The 27,795-nt window shown below is 35.2% G+C and overlaps 1 protein-coding gene across 2 annotated transcripts in view; it reads right to left on the reverse strand.

Moving 5' to 3' along the window:
• Window positions 1–23,372: 23,372 nt before the first annotated feature.
• The window catches only part of POLR1D (RNA polymerase I and III subunit D), a 52,917-nt gene continuing 48,494 nt past the window's right edge, over window positions 23,373–27,795 (reverse strand). For both annotated transcript variants that reach the window (XM_003764471.3, XM_031960754.1), the window contains exon 3: window positions 23,373–25,412. In XM_003764471.3, coding sequence (XP_003764519.1) covers window positions 25,145–25,412 — 268 coding nt within the window. In that variant the 3' untranslated portion in view covers window positions 23,373–25,144. The remainder of the gene's footprint in view (window positions 25,413–27,795) is intronic.

Consider the following 27,795-nt stretch of genomic DNA (forward strand, 5'->3'; position numbering starts at 1 on the left):
TGATTCTTAATTCTTTTTCACAGACCTGGATCCTTGATATGTATGATCTGTCCTTTTATCATCCTGTCCACTTATAATTGTAATAGGACAAAAACTATAATTCTTCCTTTATAAACCCAAGGAGATTAGAGTGGAGCTCCCTTTTAAAGAAATTATTGCGATTAAGTCACATGGGGTATTAGAAAGATCACTGAATTATGAGTTAGAAGATACTTCTAAATGCTAGCCATATGATCCTAAGCACTTTGAGTGTCTTCTAGATTTTCTAGTTTTTGATGCTTTTGATCATTCTTCTAGTCACTCATATCTATAATCTCTGTGTCATCCACACTTACTCCAGACATATAATCAATTTCTAGATATCATCATCAAACCCATCCCTGTCTTTCTACTCACATAGTCACTATCCTGACTTAAGATTTTATCTTCTCTTACTTGAACTATTGCAGTGCTGTGGTTTCCTAATTAGTCACCCTGTCTCAAGTCTTTCCCTATTACAGTCTATCCTCTCACAAAGGACAAAGGGATTTCCCCTAAAGTACAGGTCAGACTATGTCACTTCCCTTGTCATTAAACTATAGTAGTTTCCTAACCTTTTAGGGATCAAATATAAATACTTTTTGGTAATTAAGAACTTTCTAAACTATCCCCAATTTATCTTCCCAATCTTCATACATTTGAAGATTACTCATTCTATGTATATTGGAATTGGAAACCCTCTGTCTCCTATCTGCTAGCTTTCATTTTTTGGAATGAATAATTTTACCTTTGCATTTTAGAATCTTTTAGTTTCCTTTGAAGTTCAGCTCAAGTATTAACTTCCACATGGAGCCTTTTCTGATCCCTGCCCCCCCCCAGTTCCTCCAATGTTCTAAACTTTCCTCCTTAAAATTACCTTGTATTGATTTTGTATTTATAAATGGACACAGACACAGACACACACATACACATATTCTGCCCTCTCCCTTTCACTGACTGGAAACTTCCAGAAGGCAGAGATATTTACATTTCCTTTTATCCTTTAGCACACAGCAGTGTCAAACACAAATGGAAATGGCTCTTTACTGGGTACACTTTGACTTAGAAAACCACAAATTAGCAATATCTGGAGTGCATTGTGTTTGTATTTCTTTTCTTAAACATTTCTCAATTATATTTTAATATGGTTCAGACCTCACAGATATGAAGCCCTTTGCAGCTAGCAGACTTTGAGTTGGACCTCCTTGCATCTAGCACAGGACTTGACTCAGCAATGAAAGTTTGTTGATGGATTGATGTCTGTAAAAGGAATTTATTGGGCTAAATGTTTTCTAAGGTCCCATCCAACTTCAGTTCCTACATGCCTGTCTCTTAGGATTGTTCTAAGGAAATCACTTTGTAAACAGGAAAACACCATATAAAATGTGAATTTTTTATCATGATAAATTTGATAATTTGTAAGTTTTTTAAGGGCAGGAACAATTTCATTTATCTTCAGCACCTAGAACATAACATGGCATAGAATGGTGATTAATAAATGATTGTTGAAGATTGATTATCCTGTCCAATTGTGAAACCCTATGATACATTTGACTCTTTCAAGGATATATAATATCATCAGTGTGGATGTGTCTTCCACTGAGGCAGATTGCAAACCCTCTGTGTCTTTGCAAATAGACTGTCTTCATGATTGCTAAAGCCAAAGTAATCCATCACTTCCACTGTGTCTAATCTTCCATTGTGAGAATCTGAATTTAATTAGACAGCCTCTTGGGTGACAGATAAACACACCTGAAACCTTTCCAGTTTGTGGTTCCCCAATAAAGTCTTTGAAAATCCAGAGTCACCCACATACTAAAAAGAGGCTGCAAAGAAAGACTTCCAAGTGTGTGTGGGGTGAAGCACTTCTTAACTTTTTGTTTGTTTTCTAGCTCTGGGATTGCATGAAGGAGATTCAATATTGGGAGCTACTCAACAAAAGATTATTCCTTTTGGCCTATAATTGTCCCCACTCAGAATTTACTCTAAGCAATCTCTTCATAGCGTTTATGCATAGTTTGTGTCTAAGTTTTCACAGATGTGAATAATATATTCCCTAAATCCTATACCAGAATTTAGGATAATAAATGGAATTGGGTTCAAGACATTCTTTTTTACTTCATAGAAAAGAGACCAAGGACAATAGAACAATATCAAAGAAAACAGTAGAAGTTAATATACTACAATATAGAAAATAAAAGGTAAGTTCCTTGAGGGCAGGGATTGTTTTGTTTTAGTCTTTGTATTTCAGCACTGAAAAGGATTCTGTGTGTGTGTGTGTGTGTGTGTGTGTGTGTGTGTGGGATTGGTGATGGTTTTGTTTTGTTTGTTTCTTTGCCTGTGTTTGTATAAACAGCATTTAGCACAGAGTGCTTCCCAGAGAGGACAAGTTTAATTTGTTGATGATTAGTCATTGCATTGATCAGAGTTCTTCCAAGTTTATTTTTCTTTACAATTTGTTATTATCATATAAATTGTTCTTCTGGTTGTTTATTTCACTCTATATCAATTCTTATAAGTCTACATAGGATTCTCTGAAGCCATCCCTTTAATCATTTCTTATGGCCTAGTGATATTATATTTTATTGTCATACTATAATTTGTTCAGCCCTACTTATATCAATGGCCCTCCTTGATTTTCCAATTCTTAGCTAAAATAAAAAGAGCTTCTGTGAATCTGGAGTCACAAAGACTTGAGTGAAAACCCTGAGATACTTAATAGCTGTGTGAATGTGGGAAACTTAACTTCTGCAAACTCTTGCCCCTTTAAAAATTTTTTGTTATGCTACTTTGAACCCAATAATCCTCAAAAAATGCTCATTTCAATATACAAAGACTAAAATGGAGTATTTTACATTAAACTAAATTTCAGTTCCATAGTTTCTTTTTTTCCCCCAAAGTTTCTTGAAAGGAGTGTTAAATGTGACAAAACAGTAATGAAATTATCCAAATTGTTTATTTATATATATATATATATATATAATATATATTAGTCAAATATTTCATTGATGGTCTTTCTTTTCCTTCTTTTTTGTATTTCTATCACTAATCATTAATTCAACCCTCTCATCTCTCACAAATCAAAGCCCTTCCTTGTAACAAATAAATTTAATCAAGCAAAAGAAATCAACACATTGCCTATGTCTGAAAATTAATCTCATTCTGTATCTTGTCTATAATTTCTTTGCCAAAATGTGGGAGGCATACTGTATCTCTAATCTTTTGAAGTTTTGATTGATCACAATTCAGGATTCTTTCAAATAATGTAGTCATCATGTAAATTATTCTTCTGATTCTGCTCATTTTATTCTGAATAAGTTCATAACAAGTCTTCCCAAGTTTCTCTGGGTATTTTGCCATTCCTTATGATACAATAATAGCCCCTACTAATATTCACATTCCATAACTGGTTCATTCATATTTCAGCTTGTGGATCTTTGTTATAACTAAAAGTGCTGCTATAAATATATTTGTACACAGGGGTCTTTTTCTCTTTCCTTGGCCTTTTGGAGTGTGTATTCCTATTAGACATCACTGTTCAAAGATGCATAAAATTTAGTGACTTTTAGGTAAGTTCTGAATTTTTGAAAGAAGGGTTGGGCTAATTTGTAGTTCTAATCAATAGTGTATTATTCTATCTTCCCAGAACACCTCCAACAACTGTCAGTTTCATTTCGTGTCATCTTTGCCTATCTTTTTCTAGCATTCTACTATCATCATTGAGAAAATAGAAGAAGATTATGAGTGAAGAATATTTTATATTTTATTTTGCAACTCTTCAATGAATAACCATAATACAAAAGTATATCACCCAGTGACATTCTGGAGATCTAGTCTGATCCCTGGAAAACAAATAGAGTCTGTCACTGGGCTTTTTCAGAGTGGTAAAATCTGCCACAATTTGTATTTCATTAATGTATTCCTTAAGAAGTCAGGGTCATAATAATGGTAAGTAACTACTAGGTGCCAGGCCAGGTACTGGGGTATACAAAAATAAAAGCCAAATAATTCCTGCTCTCAATGAATTTCTGTTCTATAGGACGAGACAGATAAGCAAATATAGTATCTATACAAAATAAAAACAAGATGGTTTGGGATTGGCTGGGATGAAAGCATTAACAACTAGGGAAATCAGTATAGGATATTTGTATGGGTGACATGAACTGAATCTTCAAGGAAGCTGACAATTCTAAGAGGATGAGATGAGGAGGAATTGAATTACAAGTATGGAGGCCTCTAGTCCCCCAGGAATATCATATATAGGGAAAAGAAAATAGGCTACTTTGGATGGACCAAAGAATGTAGAAAGGAGAGTTATATGTTTAGAAGTCAGTTGAGGGCAGGTTATAAAAGGGTTTAAGTCAAAAAGTATTTATATTTTATCTTAGGGGTAACTGGCGGCAATTGCAGTTAGTTGAGTAGGGAAATGCCATGGATCAGAACTGAATATCAATTTGACAGCTAGGGGTGGGGGGAAGGAATGGTTGGAGATTGAAAAAAGTGGAGACAGAACAATTAGGAAGCTATCATAATGGGGTAGAAATGACAAGGGCCCGAACTAGGGTAATTTACATGAGTGGAAAGGAGACAGATAAAAGAGATGGTATTGTTATTCAGTTGTGTCTGACTTTGTGACACCCTTTGGGGTTTTCTTGGCAAAGATACTGGAGAAGTTTGTTGTTTCCTTTTCCAGATTATATTATAAATGAGGAAACTGAGGACTTTGTTCAGGGTCACTGAACAGCTAGTAAGTGTCTGACGGCAGATTTGAACTCACAAAAATGAGTCTTTCTGACTCAAGACCCACACTCTATCCAGTCTAACTACCCAGACTTAGCAACTAACTGGATATGGGGAGGGGAGGGAGAGACAATGAATGAGAAGGAAAAGTCAAAAGATGATACCAAGATAACAACAACAATAAAAGAGTCTAAGGTCACCTTTGCACTTTGATAAGGACCTACAATAGGACTTTTGCAGTGAAGCCTTAAGGAAGGAAGAGGAAAAACATATATAACCATTTATATAATACCTACTAGATGCCTGGGTCTGTGCTAAGTGCATTTTACAAAAATAATCTTATTAAAATCTCACAACAATCCTATGAGATAGGTACTGCTATTATTCCCATTTTACAGATGAACAAACTGAGGCAATCAAAGGTTAAATGACTTGTCCAGCATCACATGTCAAGTAAGTATCTGAGACAGGTTTGAACTCACATTTTCCTCATTCCAGGCCTAGTGTTCTTTCCATTAAGTTACCTAGGTGCTTTCAGCAAGCTTATTTGAGATCTGACTAACCTAGATTATCCGGAGATCATATGTAAATGAAATTATATGGAGGACAACAAATAAATAAGAAATGAAAATGATATGTTTATTGTTTCCCCCATCAGTTTATAAATTCCTTGAGGACAGAGGCTATATTTGACTTTTTTTTTTGTATCCCTAGCACTTAGCAAAGTACCTGGCATATAGTAAATATTTAATAAATATTGATTGACTGATTGATTTCTAGTGTGATTAGTTCTCATCAGCAGTGATGATGGATCCATCACATTTTGGTGTAAGCATTATTTGGTATTACAATTTGAGTATCTTCTATATTACACAATGCCACTTAAGAAGACGACCTTGGGGTGAGTAGCTTGACCTGGGTAAAAACATACAGAAATAATAGAGATGACACAATGTTAATATCACTCAAAGATTCCAAAGATATCTCAAAGAATAAAAAAAATTACATATATTTGCCCCCAAATGGGCATCAATAAGCCACTAACAACTATGAACCTATTAAAAAAAACTATGGAATTTTAAATCAGTATCATCTATACTTATTTTGAGGATATCTTTGATGGAAATATCAAAAGGGACCATCTAAGTAAGTTAGATTTTTTTCTTTTCTAGAACATTTATCTACAGTTACCCTTGTAATTAAGAAGTCCGTGGAATATATCAATCAATAAGCTTTTATTAAGTACTTTTTTTGAAGCAATATACCAACTTCTGGGTATGAAAGAAAGGTATTAAAAAAATGAAACAAACATCAACAATAGCAAAACACACAGAGTTCCTGTTCTCAAGGGATATATACGTTCTAATGGTAGAGATAACATAAACATAAATAAATTCGTATAAGAGGAATACAAAATATATTAAGGTAATTTGAAATGGTATTAGCAGCTGAGGGGACTAGCAAAGGCTCCTGGCTGAAAGTAGAATTTGAACTAAATTTTAAAGGAAGCTAAGAAAAATAAGAGGTTGAGGTAAAGGAGTCAAAAATTGCAGGCATGGTGGACTGCTAGAGCAAAGGCACATCCCATTGTATTTAAGGCTTGTTAAAAAAAATTCACATTCAATATATTAAAACATAGGCTTCAAATACCTATAAAATACTACAAAGTGTTTTATATATGTATATTAAAATTATATGAGATAAAAGTGAAGAAATAATTTTATTCATGGATTGATTCATAGTTAACATCAAATAAGGGATGAAATGGAGATGTGCTATAGTGGGGAAGTTGGGGGGGGGTCAGAGAAATGGATTTGGAGCCAGGAGACCTGAGTTTGGACTCTGGTTCAACTATTTACTTCTTGTATGATCCAGCAATCAACTAGTCAATAAGTATTTATTTATTAAGGACCTACTTTGTGCCATGCACAACACTGGGGATACAGAGACAAACCAAAATAATTTTTTATCTCAATGAGTTCACATTATTACATTCTATGAACAGAGGGTGACTGATAGTGTCATGGAGATATTCTATACAAAGACTAAACAGAAAAGTTTTTTTGTTGATATTATAGTTTCCCAGGGACCTTTTCTATAGAAAACATTGTGTCAAATCCACTGAGTTTTGGAATTCTTTAAATCTCTTCCCTTCTGAATAAAACTTCAAGTAATTAGAAAAAGAGATAACTATCACACTAGAAAAAGAAGAAAGAAAATGACTATTAGCCAGATTGTGCCATTTAGTTGAAAAGAAATTCCTTGGTTGTTGTTGTTTTTTTTTTTAATTTACCATTGCATGTGTGTGTATGTGTGTGTCTATTGTCTATCTCTATCCAGATGTAGGACATACACAATTCCAGCTCTCCTACCCACACCAATATACACATACACCTTGGACAAGCATAGAAGACAAGCACTGAAGACCCAGAATTGAACAGGATGAAAGAATTGAACTAATTCACATGTGAAAAATTACATAGCATTTTCAATGATGCCAAAATGATTGCTCCTACACATTTTCATCATATGGCAGTGAATCAATACATTGTGGAATAAAACAATTTCAGAAAGGCCAAAATATCAGATTCAAAGGGTAGTAATAGAAAGATACATGGTAGTTGTGAATAGACTATAGCATATCAATAGGGATGAGCTGTGTGCAAGAAGTGTGTGATGGACACCACTAGACATTATGACCCGAAAGGAAGTGAGTTGGCTCTAACACAAGAATGAATAGTTACAGATGAAGAGCCTCTCTGCTGCACCGGTGCTATTCCCACTTTCTCTCCTTCTGCCCCTCAATATGAAAAAAGCCAGAGGAAAGCCCAAATCATTGGGTGGATCTGCTACAAAGACTTTACAGAAAGATATGGACAAGAATCTTGCAGGATGGGAAGAGGTTGCAGCTTGTACCAATAGAGGGAATGTTGTGCCAACGAGGCCATGGATTATTGAAGTATGCAAGAAGAGATGGATTGTGATATGACTTAGAATGTACTATCTATTTTTTTCTTTGTTATCCCATTTATTTTTAATCTTACTTCCTGTTCCCAAGTATACTCCTTTGCCTTTGCTCCCATGTTATTTTTCCTCTTTGATACACACACATGCAAAAAGAAAACATAATTACAAAAGTAGCTTTGAATCAAGTTACAAAGAAAAAGATTTATATTTCCATGATTCATGATGTACACAAAGACATTTTAGCAAGGATGAAATAAAAATGGGGAGGGGGGACTGTCCAGCTGTGTTCCAGGCATTAACTTTTTAAAAAAACAAAGAAGACTCCAGAATCTTTCATTGTTTGGTGGACCCTTTCAATCCAATGTTAAAATAATTCATTTTTCTGAAGTTGGTATTGGCTAGTATTCATGGACCCTGTGGAAATACATTTTAAAGAACAACTCCCTGAGTTAGAGGAGAAGGCTTTTCATTTGAATAATTACTACAAAAAAGGAAGACCAATTTAGGGGGGGAATAACTGAAGGGGGAATAATAGTGATTTTACAATTTTCCCAATACCTAAAGATAGAGTTGACAACCACAATATATCTTTCTCTTTGCTTTCCTAAAGTTAGAAAAAAAAGAAGTCAATTTTCTTAATCCTTACTTTAGTAGTACAAGAAAATAAGACCCTGTTAAAGATGAATCTTCAGATATAATTGGAAATCACATGTTTGGTACTAATGAAGTAGGAATTTGAGGTGAATGTGTTAGAAAGTAGGAAATTCTTGCTGCTGAAAATTTTTCTCTTTGTTTCTAGACTGGCTCTGAAATTTATCATTCTTCTATTAACATGTGTGTCCCTAAATCAATCTGGTTTATACTAGTCCTAATTCATTAGTTTAAAAAAAAAGCCATAATCATTAGAAGGGATCCTAATAGGATAGAATAAGCAATGTGCCTCCTAATAACTAACATGCAGACAAAACCAACAACAACAAAAAACCCACTTCTGTTGGGGGAGTGATGAGGGTGGGAGCCCCGAAGCAACCCCCTCCTGCTCCATTATTCCACTGATCTAAAAACATTTACATCTTCTTTGTTGAGTAGCTTCCAGTAGAAATTTTATAAACAGGGTGCAACTCTATTACAACTGAATTCTAACAAGTCACTCTGTGTTGCTAGAAGCATCGGTTTTATTTCACAGCCCAAAAGAAAGAGGAAAAAAAAACTTTTTCTGTTTTTTTTTTTTTAAACTTAGTCTATCATACATCAAATCTGTCAGGCTTTTTCATTAAAGTTCATGGCTTTTAAGGTTCATTGTAAATAACTCAAATTGATTTTTACAAAAGGGGGAAAAGCCATACTCTGATGTTGAGAATTGCCCACTGTAATAATATTCTTTGTTGAGATTTCTCAAGTTGTTTTCCTGAAGGGGACAAGAAGTATTTGTCTAAATGGATACATAAGTAGAAAAAAAAAAAAAAAAAAGAAAGAAAGAAATACAAAACAACACAATGTTTTGGAGCCAGGGCTGATTCTGTATCTGATTGTAGTTGGATTTACTTCATTTTTCAAAATGATGGAATTTTGAACTTTTAAAAAATTTTCTTAAACAAATTGATTTACCATCAACATTTATCAAGAAAATGAGAGGCTTAACAATTACCTGGCTACAAATACAGGAAGTTATGTCCAGCTGCTTGCTCACAATAAGAGCAATGCATTTGGAGCACTGATCACCATGTGGATATTTCAAACTCAGCAATCACTGGGATTTTTCTTTTTAAAGAGAATAATAAAGGACCTTCTCTTTTAATCAGACATGGTCATGAGCTAGGGTAACATCCAGCAGAGACCTCAGATTTTCCTCTAATCTTATCCATTCATTTTGTTTTATTATTAGCATTCTGCTTGGTTTTTTCCCCTTGAAGTTCTGGATACTGGTGCTATCTTACCCTGTCAGGCAGCAGATCATGGTTAGGAGGGCTGAGGTCAGCCATCTTGAAATCCCTCCTGTGATTAATTAATTAACATTGTCAGGACTGTCAGCCTATTTTTGGATTACTTTCATTCCCTTGCTTTTCTGAGAATACAATGAGTTACAAAATGCTTCTCAGGTTTGAAGAAAACACTGGTGAACTTAAATCTATAAATTGCTATTTCAGCCACACTTAGAAAGAAATCTAAATTCAAAGACCTGACCCAAATGGCAACCCCTTCATTACAACTCCCATGAACTTTCCAATCGGTGGTATCCTCTCCCTTCTTTGAACTTCTATTACATTTGTTTGGCATTTCTCTAACAGCACTTATGATGTTCTTCATTACATCGAAATTATTTTGTATACTGGTTTTATCCTTTTGCTAGACTATAAACTCTCTGAAGGCAAACCATTTCATTCAGCTCGTATACTCCATAGGTTGGTTTCTCTTTCCTAGTAGATAATCAGTAAGTATTTGTGGAATGAATGAATGAATGATGTCTGGAACATTAGTTTTCATCTTTGTTTATTGGATTGTGCTTGATCAAGCAAAGAACAATTCAATTTTCCTTGGTAAATATTATTTTTTTTAAAAAAAAATTGGATTTGATATATCAGTTGCATAGTATTTGTTTCTCATGAACTAACCCTAGAATTTCTACCTGCCATTCCATGCATCAAAAACTATTGGAAGAAAATGTGATGCAGTGAAAAGTTAACTAAATTCTACACTGAGACCCTGAATTAAAATCTTAGCTCGGCCTCTTAAAAATCTGTATGACTCTGGACCTCGGTTTCCTCAGTTGTAAAGTAAAGGAGTTGGACTGGTGCCTTTCTGAGTTGTAGTTCTGGATTTATAACCCTATAATGGAATTGCAGGAAACCTACAGATTTTCTTGCAGACTTCTTTATCCATCTGCCTTTTGACCTTTCACTGAAAGCATTCCATAGCATCACACTTCTTAGCAGCAGCAGCAGCATCACCAACACCCCAAGAATTATTAGGAATGAAAATGTGTCAGGTAAAGAGCCTTTGGCATATCTTCTAGTTCACTCAGTTGATCAACCTTTATTAATCTCTGTTAGGTACTGAACTGCTAGAAATACAAAAAGAAGTAAAAAGTAGTTCCTGACCACAAGGAGCTTGCAATCTATTGAGCAAACAAATATACATATATAATATATACAAAGCAAACTTTTTATAGGATAAGTTGTTTTCAGTGTATGACTCTTTATGAACCTGTTTGGGATTTTCTTGACAAAGATAATTGAGGGATTTGCCATTTCCTTCTCCAACTCATTTTATAGATAAGGAAACTGAAGAAAACAGGATGAAGTGTTCAGTTATGTAGTTGGTAAATATATAAGGTTGGATTTTAATTCAAATCTTCTTGATTCCAGGTCTGATGCTCTTTCTATTCATATACAGAATAAGTTGGAAACAATTTAAAGGGGAAGACATAAGAAGAATTGGGAATTGCTTTCTGTAGAAGATGGGAATTTAATTGGACTTGAAGGATGAAGAGTGAGAGCATTCCAGGCATGAGAAACAACCAGAGAAAATGCCCGTATTTGAGATCAAATGTCTTATTTGTAGAAGAATAAGGAGGTCAGTATTACTAGATTGAAAAGTACATGGTGAAGAGTATGGTGTGAGGAGACTAGACAACTGGGACTCGGAAATGCCTAGATTACAAGTGGCTTTGAACTCCCAAAAGAGAATTTGATTCAGAACACAATAGGGAACCAATGGAGTTTATTGAGTGAGTATGTGTGTGAGGGGAATGACATGACTGAACATGAGCTTTAGGAAAATCACTTTGGTGGCTAAATGAAATTAGTTGTAGTGGGGAGAGACTTGTGGTAGGCAGATCCACTGTCAAGCATTACATATCCAAGCATGAATTAATGAGGGCCTGTACAGTGGCAGTGGCAGAGAAGGGAGTATAGTTGAGAAATGTTGTAAAAGAGATATCAAGAAGACTTGGTCATAGATTAGATATGGAAGGTGAGTCGGGAGGGAGGAGTGAAGGATGATGTCTAGATTACCTGAAGGAATGTTGCTTTTGATAGTGATAGGGAAGTTGGGGCAGGGGAGAGGTTAGGGGAAAAGATAATAAATTAGGTTTTTAACCTATTGATTTTATAATGTCCAGAGGACATCCAGTTTGGAATGCATAATCGGCAGTTGGAGATGTGAGACTGGACATCAACAGAAAGATTACAGAAGGCAAGGTAAATTTGAGAATCATCATCACAAAGATAATAATTAAATCCAGGGGAGCTAATGAGATAATTAAGTAAAGTGTCATTGAGGTAGAAAAAGAGGACCCAGGAGAGAACCCCATGGTATAAAAGGTTAGAGGACATGACCTAGATGAGAATCCAGCAAAGGGGACTGCAGGAGAACCAGGAGAGTATGGAATTCTGAAAATTGGGAGAAGAGAATTTTAAAGGAAATTAAAGTGATCAGGAGTGTCAGGGGCTACAAAGAAGTTGAGAAGAATGAGGATTTAGATAAGCCCATAGGATTTGTCAATTAAGAGATCATTGTTAACTTTGGAGAGAATAGTTTCAGTGGAATGATAGAAACTAGATAGTTAGGGGTGAAGTGAATAAGATTAGAGAAAGAAGAGGCTCCTACTTTGGCCGAAAAAAGACAAGAGATACAGGAAGTTAATTTGTAAGGATGGAATGATCAAGTGAGGTCTTTTTCAGGATGGAGGAAACATGGGTATACTTGTAGGCATAGGTAAGGAGCCATTAGACAAGGGGAGATTGAAAATAATTTATAGGGGCAACTAGATGGCAAAGTGCATTAAGCACCAGTCCGGAAGTTGGAAGGACCTGAGTTCAAATCCAGTCTCAGATACTTAGTACTTACTAGCTGTGTGACCCTGGATAAGCCACTTAATCTCAATTGCCGTGCAAAAAAAATTTTTTTAAAGAAAATAAATTATAGAGAAGGTGTCAAAAGGGGGAAATCTGTTGGAGAAGATGGAAAGGATTTGGATCATTTGTAAAGGTAGAGGAGTATGCCTTGGTAAGGAGTGAGGCTTCCTCTTTGTGTGAGACAGAGATGAAAGAGAAGGATTTGGTAGAAAGCATTTAAATTATATGAGAAGAGGAATAAGGGAGAAGTTTATGGTGAATGGACTCAATTTTTCTGTAAAATATAAAGCTAAATTCATAGTAGAGAGAAGGAGATATCACAGGAGGATTAAGGAGAGATGAAAAAATTTGGAAAAGCTGCTAAGGAGAGTGAGACAGTGAGTTGATAAGAGAGGAGTAGGAAGATTGCCTAGTAGCACTGAGAGCCCAGTTTGGATTTCATATTATAAATTTGTAGTGGACAAGGGAAGGAGTGGTTACTCAAGAGAAGAGGTCAGTGTAGAGTTGAACTCATTCATCAAGGGGTCAAAATGGAAACAAAGAAGAGAGTGGGTAGTAAGGGGGAGATGGCCTGGGAGAGAATGGAGACATTGAAGGATTAAGGATCAAAGTATGGATGAAGAATAGGGCTTGGTAAAGGAAGGCAGAAGGGGAAGTGGAAAGCCAATAGATTACAGTCAGAATAGAGGATTTAAAAAATCTTGAAGATGGAGATGGCATATTTTTGGGTGATGGCAAGATTGAGGGTATGACCATCTTTGCGTGTGGCTGAGGAGCTGTGGCTCATAGAAGTAAGTGGAGGAATTGAGTGTTTACTGTGTTTGAGGGAGTCAACATATATACTTGGAAACTCCTACTATGAAATTAGGAGTTTGGGAGGAGAGAAAAATTGTGAGCCATATACTGAACACCTTGAGTAAAAGAAAAAAGTTCTATAGAAAATAGCTACCAGGATATTGATTTGAGAGTGGACATAAATAGCATAGACCTCAAAGAAGTAAAGGTTACTGGAGTTAAGAGGATATCCTGGAAATAGCACTGGGGAAAAAGGTACAGTCCAATTCCCTTACCTCAACTGATAAGCTAAGGGAAATGAGTGAAGGTGCAGTTGGTACTAGAAATGTTAGGTAGGAATATTCAGAGAGGAGAGCCAAGTTTTAGTGAGTTAGATGATGGAAGGAATTGGAGAGGAAAAGATTTAGGATGAAGGTTAAGTGTTGTCTATAGAACAAGCATTCAAGAAGGCCCTGTGGAAGGGGTAGGTAGCATTTGATTGGGACTTTGGGATGAGAGTGATGAGGGGAATAGGATTAAGGAATCAGCTTGTAGGGGATGATGACCTACCAGGGTTCAGAATCACTGGGATTTGTAGAGGAGAATATTCAATATTTAGTGGAGGGCATTATTCCTCTTCTCAGAGAAGTCTGGAGATCAGGCAGGAGACAAATAATGAATGAGATGGAAAACAAATGGTTACATGATCAAATGGGAAGCCCCATTTCACTATTCTTTTACTCTTCCAAAACCTGGAAATTAGGCAGGAAACAGTGGTTAACAAAGAGTAAGACCCAAAAGACATATTTTTGGATGGGACCTCTGATTTTATTGGTCTAGCAAGTTCCCTCTATGGAAACTCTCTTTTAAAGCAGAGGAGCAATTGTTTTTCTTTATTATTATTATTATAGCTTATTATTTTCAAAACATATGCATAAATAATTTTCAACTTTTACCTTTACAAAACCTCATGTTCCAAATTTTTCCCTCTCTTTCCCTAACCCTCTCCTCTAGACGGCAAATAATCTAATATAGGTTAAATATGTGCAATTCTATATATTTCCACAAATATGCTGCACAAGAAAAATCAGATCAAAAAAGAAAAAAATGAGAAAGAAAACAAAATGCAAACAAACAACAACAAAAAGAGTGAAAATACTATGTTGTGATCCATACTCAGTTCCCACAATCCTCTCTCTGGGTGAAAATGGCTTCTCCATCAAAAGTCCATTGGAATTGTCCTGAATCACCTCATAGTTGAAAAAAGATATGTTCATCACAGTTGATCATTACATAATCTTGTTGTTACTGTGTACAATGTTCTCTTGGTTCTACTCACTTCACTTAGCATCAGTTCATGTAAGTCTCTCCAGGCCTCTCTGAAATCATGCTGTTGATTGTTTCTCACAGAACAATAATATTCCACAACATTCATATACCATAACTTATTCATCCATTCTCCAACTGATGGACATCCATTCAGTTTCCAGTTCCTTACCACTACAAAAAGGCTGCCATAAACATTTTAGCACATGTGGGTCCCTTTCCCTTCTTTAAGATCTCTTTGAGATACAGGCCTAATAGAAACACTACTGGATCAAAGGGTATGCACAGTTTGATAGCCCTTTGGGCATTGTTCCAAATGTAGCAATTGTTTTTCAACTTAAAGAGTTAGCTAGAAGTACTGAGAAATTAAATGACTTGGGATTAATACATCCAGTACATATTAGAGATGAGATTTGGATCCAATCTTCATGATATCAAGATCAGACCATTATCAATCTATCTAGAAGCATTTTTTAATACTTATTGTGTGAGGTATTGTGATAGGTGCTTTTTCCATTATGCCATGTGGCTAAAAAATCATCCCTCTTTTAAAAAGTGTCTCATGCAATATTACATAACATGTACAGCAGAGGTATCACTTAAATTGAATAAAGCCCAAACTAGATTAAAATGTAATTAGGAATATTACTGTTCTGTAAGAAATGACCAACAGGATGATTTCAGAAAGGCCTGGAGAGACTTACACGAACTGATGCTGAGTGAAATGAGCAGGACCAGGAGATCATTATATACTTCAACAACAATACTATATGATGACCAGTTCTGATGGACCAGGCCATCCTCAGCAACGAGATCAACCAAATCATTTCTAATGGAGCAGTAATGAACTGAACTAGCTATACCCAGAAAAAGAACTCTGGGAGATGACTAAAAACCATTACATTGAATTCCCAATCCCTATATTTATGCACACCTGCATTTTTGATTTCCTTCACAAGCTAATTGTACAATATTTCAGAGTCTGATTCTTTTTGTACAGCAAAATAACGTTTTGGTCATGTATACTTATTGTGTATCTAATTTATATTTTAATATATTTAACATCTACTGGTCATCCTGCCATCTAGGGGAGGGGGTGGGGGGGTAAGAGGTGAAAAATTGGAACAAGAGGTTTGGCAATTGTTAATGCTGTAAAGTTACACATGCATATATCCTGTAAATAAAAAGCTATTAAATAAAAAAAAATAAATAAAAGTTCCAAAAAAAAATGTAATTAGGAAACATTTAACAAAACAAATAAAAATAAAATAGAATATAGCTAATGTTAATATACAGTTTTCTAAGTTAATATATGGCATCCAGGGTTCCTTATATATGGTTTAGTGGCCCCAGTTTTTATTTGAATTTGATACTGCTGATCTACAATATATAGCATGGGGCAGTTGATAGAACTGAAGACTGGGAGGCCTGAGTTTCTAGAAATTATAGTTAAAAGCAGTCTTAAAGGGTATCTAGTCCAACCCTCTCAAGTTGCAACAGAATAAATTCAAATTCAGACACATCTGAGATCACACTGTTATTATGTGGGTAAACTAAAGTTTTCAAACTCAGATTTTCTGACTAAGAGTTCAGTGCTCTACCTACTAAACCACACTGGCAGTAGTTACATGACAATTCCCTGATCAACTGGACTAGGAATATTTTCTGAAAAGGTAAGGTTAATCTGACATGCCTAAATGATAATTTTCTCAAGTATTGATGTGAAACTCATCAAGTTAGGGTTTAAAAAATACATCTCCTCTGAAAAAAAGGACTATTCCAAGTCCTTCAGGACTTCTCCAACTCTCCATGATTTGTTAAAAAGAAAGGATTTTCTAACAATTAAAACTGTTCAACAATGGGATGGTTTATGAAGGAGTGAACCTTCTGTTACTAGAAGACCTCAGGTGGAGGCTGGATGACTGTCTCTTAGAGAGAGGGATTCTTTGATTTCTCTTAAATTTATACCAGATGACTTCTAATGTTTCTTTTCAATCAGTCAGTCAATAAGCTCCAACTATATGCCAGGCACTGTACCAAGTGCTGGAAATGAAAAAGTCAAGAGACACCACAGACTCTAAGAAGCTCACATTCTAATGGGGGAACTCAGTCTAATTTTTAATTAAGAGAGACCTTAAATCTTTGAATTAATGCCCTGAACTTGGTTCTAGGCCCACTCCTGTTGGGTTCTACTATTACATCCTAAGAGTTAGAGGATAAGGGTAAGTCACGTTATAAAGACACTGGCACAATTTTAAAAGAATAAAGATAAGAATTATTTATTCTTCTCACTAAACCATATTCCTATATTTACACCCTTATAGAATTATAGTCTTATTAAACAATAAGTCAATTAGTAATGTGAAAGAGCTACACCACAAAAAAATCAATCAATTAATCAATAAACATTTATTAAGTGTCTATTATGTGCCAAATATTGTACTAAGTGCTAGGGATGCCAAAAGAGACTAATAATAGTACCTGCCCTCAAGAAACTTATCTAATGTAAGTCCATCAGTTAGGTCAATAATTAGTTATTAAGGATTTAGAATATGCCAGGTACTATGCTGAACACTGGATATCATTATTATGTGCCAAATGTTGTACTAAGTGCTAGGGATGCCAAAAGAGACTAATAATAGTACCTGCCCTCAAGAAACTTATCTAATGTAAGTCCATCAGTTAGGTCAATAATTAGTTATTAAGGATTTAGAATATGCCAGGTACTATGCTGAACACTGGATATCATTATATTGTGGAGAATACATATTAGATGATTGGAAAGTTTTTCTTTGTTAATCTTTCTTTGGTTTCTAGAATTATAAATTTAGACCTTAAAAGGGCTATTCACTCCAACTCCCTCACTTTGCAGATAAAGAAATTGAGTCTGAGAACCCACTATAACTGCACAGAAAGTGCCAGTAGGAGGGCTTGAAACCAGGTTTTCCTGACTTCAAATCTGTCAGTATACCGATTTACACCATGTTGCTTCTGTCTATTCAATCCATTTTAGATTCACACACATCATAGGGTTGTGAGAGAAGCAGATAAATGGAAAAGCATTATGTGAATGTGGGCTCTTATAATTGAGATAGCAGTAAGACATCTAGGGAGAGATCTTTCTAGCAGATAGTTGGAACAGAAAGTTCAAGAGAAAGGCTAGGGCTGGAGATAAAGATTTGGAAAGCGTTTCTTTTGAAATCATGACAAAGAGTTATATCTTTGAAGGATTATAGAGGGGGGAAAAAGCAAAGGGCAGAGGAGTGAACCTTGGAGAATGTCCCCATTTAGAGGATATGAGAAGGGGCATCACAGAATCCAAATTGGAAGGGATATCAGAGGTTACTCCAAATTCTATTTAAATCATGAATTCCCTCTACAACTTTTGAGATAAGAGGGCATCAAACTTCAGCTTGAAGGTTTTTTCAATGACAGGAAACTCACTATCTCCCAGGGCATCCCGCAAGGGAGACAGCAGTGTAGATAGAGAAGGATTACTCAAAAATGTAGACTTTTCACTGGCTATCGTCTATGCCTGGAATTTTATCCCTCTTATCCCTCTACGTCCTGGCCTTCAAATCCCAGATGAAATCTCCAGAAGTCTTTCCCAATTACCCTAAATGCTAATGTTTTCCCTCTGTTTATTATCTCCAATTTATCCTGTATATACCTTGTTTGTACATAGTGGTTTGCATACTGTCTCCCCCATTAGAATGTGAAATCCTTGAAGGCAGGGATTTTTGTTTTTGTTTTATAATTATATCTTCAGTGTTTAGCACAGTGCTTGACACATAGTAAGCACTTAATACTAGTCAACTGGACCTGACTTGATCGGAACCTGGCTTGAAATAGAAATTAGAATATAAGAACAAAGGAATGGTAGATCTCTTCTAGCTTAGAGGAAACAAGTAGTATCCACTTAGAAGCAATATAATAGACAAGATTCAGGAAGACCTGGCATTGAATTCCACTTTAGACAACTACCTACTGACAATGTGAGCTTGAGTGAATCATAACCTTTTTTGAACCATTTTTTTTCCTCTGTAAAATGGGGAGAAGTACCACTGACCTTACTGGACTGGTGGAGGGATCAAATAAGTTGCCGTCTTGCAAACTCTGAAGTGATATATAAATGTGAACTATCATTCTCTATGTGTGTATATGTGCTTGTATGTGTGTGTATTTGAGAGAAAGACAGAGCAGAGAAAGAGAGAGAGATAGAAAGGGACAGAAAGAAACAGAAACAGAGATAGTAAACTATCTTTTGTGTGTGTGTGTAATGTTTATTGACCACTTCCATATGCTACAGATTAAACAACCATTGATATTATTTCCAAGATTTCAATTCTTTGCTACTTCAAAAAAAACTTTATTTTTTATACATTCTTAAATTTGTTTCTAAGTATTCTCCCTTAAATTACCTTCCTTAATCTCCCCTTTCCCTGTCCCTGTTGAATATTCCTACATCTAACCACGTATGTATATTCTTCCTTCCTTTTAACAGTGGAGATGTGAAATTCAAATATCAACTGCTCCTCTCATGTCTTCCTTCTTGTTTGTATACACTTCTACTTGTGTACCCAATTATATGGTGCAAAAATTTCCTTGATATTCCTTTCTTTTCCCTTCCCCCTGATTGTATCTTTTTCCCCTCCTCCCCTAGCAAAAGGTTAAGTATGCATTGGCACAATGGATAGAAAAAGACCCCAGTTCAAATTCAATCTTATACCCTCTGTGACTTAGGCAAGTCATTTAATCTGTCTACCTCAATTTCTTCAACTGTAAAATGGAGGATAATAATAGCACCTACCTTCTAGGGTTGTTGTAAGAATCATATGAGATATATGTAATATGTTTGGCCTGTCATACCCACATATGTATTTAATAGGTGCTTGATAAATGCTTGTATCCATCCTTTCATTCATTTTTTATGATTAAAATCAAAGAGTATACATTTACATTAAAGAGAAATTCTATATCTCTTACTGTTGGCTTTTGTTGGGTTTGTAATATACATAAATGATGTTATGTGCACTTATTTTAGATCCTGTAACTTTGCTTACATTATTTTTTATTTGATACTCTTATCATTTTCTAAAAAAACTTATCTGCAAAAAGCTATAATTTTGTTTTTTCTTTGTCTATTCTTATTCTCATAAATTTCCTCTTCTAGCAATCACAAGCACTTCTAGGACTAATAACTAGTTAGCATTTATGTAGTACTTTAAAATTTGCAAGATGTTTTACAAATGTTTAACCCTCTTATCTATGCTGTTGCCAGTTTTGTGATGGGGATAGAGTTCTTTCCAATATGTGGTATACCACAATATATCAAAGAGTAATGGTGATAATGGACATTTTTGCTTACTGAAAAAGGCTCTGATTGATCACCATTACATCTTGGCTTTAACAGATACTACCTACCTACCATATTAAGTAAAAGTTTATTTCTGTATTTTTTTTTTTTGGTATGTGTGGTGTGTGTATGTGTGTGCAAAAGGAATAGGAATGTTGTATCACATCACAAGTATTCTTAATAGTTACACTCCTTAGTAAGACTTTCAAAAGAACAGCCTATCTTTCAAACCCTATTAGCGGAAAAATGAGGGCATTGTTTTTCTAATGAAAAGGAGCCAAGAGAGATTAGGAAGTTAACTAATTTTCCAAAGTAGTGAAGAAAATACAAATTATAAAGAAATTGTTTGGTGGGGAAAGGGAAGATGAAGGCACTTTAGCTGCAAGACCTTAATACTTGCTGTAGGAAGGAGAAATCATGACTAAGGGAAATGAGGAAGACAGAATTGAATTAACTTTGACTTTTGTTTTTTATTATTAACTTAAAGCTCAACAAACATGGGCATTTCAATATTCAAAGACCAAAAGTGGGATTGAAATTGTGAACTTTGATTATATTTAAAAAAATATATAAAATTTGGCCCAGTGGCTATAAAACTGCTTTTTTGTGTTCCCTTTTGTTCTCTTTTCTGTATTTTGAATATTTTACTGATGCTTATTCTTTTTACATCATTACCCCCCACTAACCTCACTTTGCCCTCATCTTCAGAAAGCCTCCTTTATAACAAATGTACATAACTAAACAAAACAAATCAATATGTTGGTTATGACTGAGCATCTGTCTCCTACTCTTGTTTTGTCCCATCAAGAATGGTCAATGTTAGGTTGGTATCCTTGCTTCAAGTCTCTCCCTACTCCTGGGATTAACAATAGCAGCAGTTAGCATTTTACATAGTGTCTACTATGTCCAGAGCACTGTACTAAGAACTACACAAATATCTCATTTGATCTTCACAACCACCACCCTGGGAGTGAGGCTGATATGTTCATTTTTCAGTTGAGGCAATTGAGCATAGCTGACTTGTCCAAGGTGACACAGCTAGTTATTGAAGCTGCTTTTGAATTCAGGTCTTCCTGACTTCAGACCTGGTATTTCTAACCACTGTACCACCCAGCTACCACTACGGCTACTTTTCTCAGCTGCCCAAGTAAATATTCTAAAGTTAAGATCTATGTCACTTCCCTCCCTTCCCCTTGCCTTCTTAATCAACTTTAGTGGCATCCTTAACTACAGGACTGAATATAAAACCTGTTTGACTTTTAAAGCCATTCACAACTTAGTCCATATTTTTCCAATCTTTTTACTGCTTCACATAGATTCTGAAACAGCTATATTGGCTTCACATACCACATTCCATTTCTTCTCTCTGCACCTTTGCAAGAGTGGTCCTTCATGCCAGAAGTGTTCTCCATCTTCACTCCTGCCTTATTTATGGGCTCCTTCAAGACTCAGTTTAGATTCCTACCTTCTGCAAGAGGAATTTTCCCCCCTTTACCTTCCAGTCCCTTCTCTCTGTGATTACTGCCTATTTATCCTGTATAAATCTTTTATGTATATAAATGTTGTCTCCACATTAAAATGTGTTTCTTGAGGGTCAGGACCTAGTTATTCCCTGGCACTTTAATACAATAATTAGAACATAGTGTTTAATAGTAGTCAGTTGGAAAATTGGGTTGACAGATTAATTTTCAGGAAATATATTTACTACCATAAGGTTAGGTTCATCCTTTTAGTTGTAATACTTGACAGGCTGAAAAAAAAGAGGAAAGGTCAGGAGTTTGTTGTTAAATTTCTAAGTCATTGTGCTATGGGAATAGAGGAGACTAATAGGATAAGTGCTATCAGGGGAGGAAGGGTAATAGAACAAAACTTTGGAGGACACATTTTGACTGAAAGGCAGTTGGTCTCCAAAGGAGTAATCAGAATGCCATTAAGTAAACTGGGAACAGAAGTGCTTTTATTAGGAGGGAGTCTACTAGGTCACTGTTATAAGGCAGTCCACTTCCTGAAGAATTCAGAAACAAATCTTGGTCTAAAGTAAGGTTTGGTATTGACATGGTAGTCACTGAAAATAAGGCAGTTTTTGAATGTGTGGAGTTAACTGTTTGAGAATTCATGTTGGGGAACTTCGGACATTTCACATTAAATTTCAGCTTCTATCATTGGCTAACATCTTATGAGCTTCTACCTTGATGTATAAGTGATACAGGATAAGGGAACCTGAGGTTGGAGCTTCACAGACTAGAGGAGGAACTGAAGCAGTCACAGAATGACAGGAAGAGAAATTGCAAATAGGGACCAGAACCAGAAAAAGTAAACGTAAATTAATAAATAACTATGGGGGGCATTTGTTGGCTACAGAAGCAGCTATCTCTAATCTCTTTGAAGCAGCAGCTGTACCAAAGAGCTCTGTAAACAAATGCTAAATAAGAAGAAGTAACTCCCCAGGAGGAAAAAGGAGAGACCTGGATTGCCTGGGAACAGGATGCAACAGGAAAGTAGCTTCTTCCTTTTAACCTGAATTTATCCTCAGCTGATGAGCCTTGGACAAAGTTTCAATTCTCTTGCTTGGATTTTCCAATAGAACTCACCATCATCTATAATTTTCCTTACAGTTTTTCCTGTCACTTTATCAGCTAGTGTAAAAGATCACAAATGAATGCATTTACCCAAAAGAACAGAACTAGATACAATGAAGGGAAATTGTACCAAGCCAGAGAGACAATGCATTAAGTTAGTGCTTAAATGGATTGTGTGCCAAGGAATAAAATATTCTCATTAAAATTCAAGTGTTTGGAGGGCATAAAGAATTTCATCTGCTCCAATTATCCTTCTACTTAAAGCAACTGTTTGTCATCCTGTATTTATTCAGTCCATTGTAGACATCAGCTCTCTGTTTTTAGGTAAACCTCTCTGGGACCAGGTACCCAGTCTTTGATTGGTTTAATCCACCTCTTCTATCTCTATTGTCCGAGAGACTGCATCAAGAATTTAAGAATAAATGGAACTTCTTAGATGAAAAGTCGCTGCAGAATTACAAAGTAGTCTTCATAAATAACCACACAAAACCTTTCTATATCTACAGATAATAAGATTTCACATGTCACTCTGCTGATTTCAACAGTCAGTCTTTTAGAGATATGAACTTTTATGTGATCTCTCTGGCTCTAAGCTTTAAAGTTTTAAAACGTTTACTTTTAGAAACTGTCATGCTTTTTGTTTTAGGAGGCAATTATTTTATAGGTTTTATGACAGAAAAATTAGTCAGTTATCAATAGGCAAAAAATAGCTTTTGTATTAACTTCATTTGAAAATGCAAAGACCTGATATAAAAAGATATTTAAACTGCCCAATTTATTTATGGAGTAAACACATGGCACAAAAATGACACAGTTTAACTTTAATTTTACTCATTTAAAACAAGAATTTACTAAAAATCCCAACTTCTTAACTTTTCTAGAGATATTTAAATACAAAATATTTCAAAGTAAAATAAATTAACACAAATAATACAGATATAAAGATTAAGATCATTTAAGCATAACAACTTTTGTATAAAGTTAAGTTTAACTCAGTTCTTCTTTCTGTGTATGATGGGGGTGAGAATTAGCTGTTGGTAAGTTATGAGGGACTCCCTTTGGTACTTTTTTTTTTTGATTGGGGGGTAAGGATAAAGAGAGGGAAGGAAAGAATAAGGAATTTTTTCCTCCCTTCTCCTATTGGAGTAGTTCTATGCACAGGTTTCTTATCACACAGAAATTTGGGCTTCGTAAAAAAGTTTGGGTGCATGACCCAGGGTACACAAAGAAGGTGTGGTGGGGTAGCACTGGGGAAGATAGAGCAATTTTGTCATGGCATTCTCTGGCTCCTCTACAACACCCCAGAGCTGGCCTTTCTAATGTGCTGATTTTCAGTGCATAGAAAGAGCTTTTCTTGGCTGCTGGGAGTATGGCTGTGGCTGAGTGATTATCTGGGGGCAGCCAGGCATAAGCCCAGCCGCCTTGGAAAATTTGGGAAGGGAGTAGACTCTTCTCTCCTCTCTGTGGTCTAGGAGTACATTGTTATGTAGTCCTGAGTTTGGGGGTGGGGGTGGGGATGGAAGTGGGACTCTCTGTGAGATTTAGCATCATATCCTGCCTACAACCACCCCGGGGGAAAATCCAACACATTTTTGTTAAAAAAGATTTCTGGTACAACTTTGCACGGTGATATCTATACCAGGGGATTTAAGCTAAAAACAAAAACAAAAAAACAAAGAGAACTGAATAAAATCCTCAACATCAAAGTAATTAGTTTAATTGATGAGAGTTACTTCTAAAGCACCAAACTATATTCCTCCCAATTTATGTCTTCTGGGGAAAAGTTCAAATTCAGAAAAAACTAAACAAACAAAATGCATTTTACACATATCAGTTTGCTATGAGAGGAACAAGGAGATCAATTGTTCATCTCCATTAATTTATCTTCGGTAATAAATTCAAAGCCATTACATTGTTTATCTAAGCAAAAATAAGTGCTAGAGATGTTAACAAATTTCTTGATAAACTTTAACCCTTGAAGGCTAGAGGGAGGTTTTATAAATAATTTACTCCACAGTCAGAAGATTACTGCTGTCTAGCTTCTTGAACATACTAAATTTGATATCCCAAACTAAAACACAGAATTAAAGGTTTCAATTTTGCTCTCAACTCTGAAAATTGACCACAATTGAAACACAACAGATATTTTTTTTAAACTAGTTTGAACAATCTCTGAACAACTTAAAATCTAACTCTAGACTTGTTTATTTCCAAACTAACTTTCGAAAGAAGGTGCAATAACAAATGTATACACATTACTGAAATATGATAAACATGTCAAGACTTTTACCCTTAGGATTAATTTTCAAAAGGAAAAATTACTAGATCATTTTTGTTTTTGACCAACAGACTCTTTAAAAACCACAACAAAATATCTACCTACTGTAATGTTTTTCTTAGCTGTCTTCCCTGCTAAAGACCTGCACTGAATAACCTTCTCCATTTAAAGAAAGTTAAACACTTTCCCAGTCCAAAATGTAATGACATTCATTGCTTGTAACAGTCTTGCCTATTCTTCAGTGCCTGCCTCATCGTTTGTTAGATTGCTTTTCATACTTTTCCTGGGTGTTCCGCTTCCTTGGAGGAGAATAACTAACTCTTCTCCGAGACTGGAAGTTGTGTTTGTACGGATGAGTTCTGTGTTTCTTTGGGTTTTCTTCTTTCCGGTTCTGACTTGGCTCAGGTTCCTTATTGTCTTCCTTCTGCTCCTGCTCTTGCTCCTTCTGAGAGGGTAATGTATTCTTAATTGTATTAAGCAGAAATCTTTTATTTGTACCAGCAAGAGGACACTTCATCCTACAAAAAAATATCAAAACAATCAATGGATAAAGTAGCAATTTAACATAAAAAAACTTAAGTTTTAACACAATTATTGTTAAAATATTCCAAGTCAACCGCATCAAGTTTCTATATTTTTTCAGCTTTCCTTGTATGCCACCTAGTGTAAACTTGGAGTACAAGAGGAAAAGGAAAAAAAAACCAAGGAGGCTTTTATTTCTGAGACTGATAACTGAACAGCTGCATTACTTCACACAAACACATTAGAACAAACAGTGCCTATTCTCATAGGGACAGAAGGAATTTGAAGCCTGTTTGGAAAGGCATTATCATTAAATCTCTATACTTTATGGAACATATTCCTAATCTGGTACAAACTGAAAGTTTCTTATTAAGTTAATTGTAATTTGGTCTATGAACTCAATGTAAATATATTCTGGGAAGATTCATTAGAACTTATATAATAGATCACAACAAGGAAAACACAATATATAAAATAAAGAACGTATATTCTGTGCTCTAAAAAACAAAATAAAAGCATAAAACTACTATAACTATCTTTTCTGTTACCTTAAAAAAAAAAAACTACCACAAAAAATTAAAGCCTTCATTTATACTTTAAAATTGTTTTCTTGAGAAGTTTGTTCTCTTTAGTAATATCATGTCTTTTAACTTTTGCATTTTGCCAGTGTCTTTATGAAAGAATTTCACTAATTTCACTGCACTGTTAGATTTACCTATTTATTAACTTTAACTTAATTTTCATTTGTAGAAAATATTACCTTTACTAAATGAAAAATATCTCTAAATCAAAGCCAATTCCGTAATTTTCCTGGTACCAGAGCATTATGCCTTGCAACATGTCTATCAATTTTCGCAGCCTAATCTTACAGAATAATTTTTTAAATCCTTTTTACGTTCACTTGTAAAAATTGTACTTATCTCAGATTCAGATGACTGCTATTCAACAAAAGAAATAGAAACTTAAAATTCTAGTCTTTAAATTAACTTAAGTGCAATCAGAACTCTATACAATGTTTCAAATTATATATAACTAATATTCTTGTATGGTAAACCTTTGCTCTTTGAAAGACAGACTTCCAATATATTCAAGTATTGGGAAGACCTCAAAATTCAAATGAAGAAAAAAAAAAAATCCACAGCAGCAAAGAATGAACTGAGCAGCCAGAAATGGTGCAAAAAATCTAAGACAAGATAAAGATTGCCTTTCCTTCTTGTGCTGATGAAATGAATTAAATAGGACAGGGCAAAAAGAAGAATCCTAGTAAACAGAGCTGAAAGCAATGAAACTTCCTGAGGGAAGGGACAGTTTTGTTCCTATTTTTGTATCTAGTACCTGGAACATAAATGCTTTTTTAAATGACTGAATCTTAAAAGATCAATCAACTAACCCCCTCATATAGATGAGAAAACAAATCTGGAGAGATTATTTTTTTTGTCTTAAGGGATCTCCTAGCTGGTAGTGCAGACCTAGGATCACTTAGTCTATACCATTTTTTCTCCTTTTTACACTAGAACGATATAAAACAGAATGAGGAGCAGGCCCTGTCACCTTGCATCTCAACTATTATAACAGTGGTGGCTCTGCTCAATTAAAGTTTCTACTACATTCCATCCTCAATCAGCCTTTTAAAAAAGGTCTGACAATGCCACCCCATCCCCCCATGCAATAAATACCAGTGATTCTCTATCTCCTCTAAGAAAAAAATTTAAAAAACATTTTGCTGTTCAAAGCATAACCTGACCCTGTAACCTACCTTTCTAGTCTTTTTACATCTTACTCCTCCCACTCTCTCAATAGACTCGGCAATCCAATGACATTAGTTTCCTTGCTACCCTTCCAAGAAGGAACTCTGCATTTCCCTTTGAGAACAAACCATGAAGTTTCATAAAAATTGTGGCCTTTCCAGAAAATCCATTTATGAGTCCATTCTATTCATTGGACAATTTTATAATGCTGGTGAAATTGATCCACTTTTGTAAAGTTTGACACATTTTACCTTAACTGATGCTGGCAAAACAAGCGTCTTATGATTTAAACAGAATAAGAAAAGGTTCTCCCATTTTATTAACATCATAGGCTCCTATAAAATACAGCCTTAGGGTGACTGGACTCAACTACTGTTTCATATATTTAATAAAAGACTATTGAAGAATTGAAGACTTGCCAAAGAAGAGAAATGCTAACCAGTTATAGGATCAAGAAGCAGGTTTAGAATGTGGTAACAGTTTTACTATCTTCCTGATCCAAATAATACTTCCTTGGTTGACTTTATGGTTTACAATGCTATTCTAAATATGAAATGATACAGAAGAGGTTTCATGAGAAAGCAGATTCATTATGTTACATTATGCTATAAGATAAAACTATTAGAATGGA

This window comes from Sarcophilus harrisii, chromosome 3 (assembly GCF_902635505.1).
Source record: "Sarcophilus harrisii chromosome 3, mSarHar1.11, whole genome shotgun sequence".
NCBI lineage: Eukaryota > Metazoa > Chordata > Mammalia > Dasyuromorphia > Dasyuridae > Sarcophilus > Sarcophilus harrisii.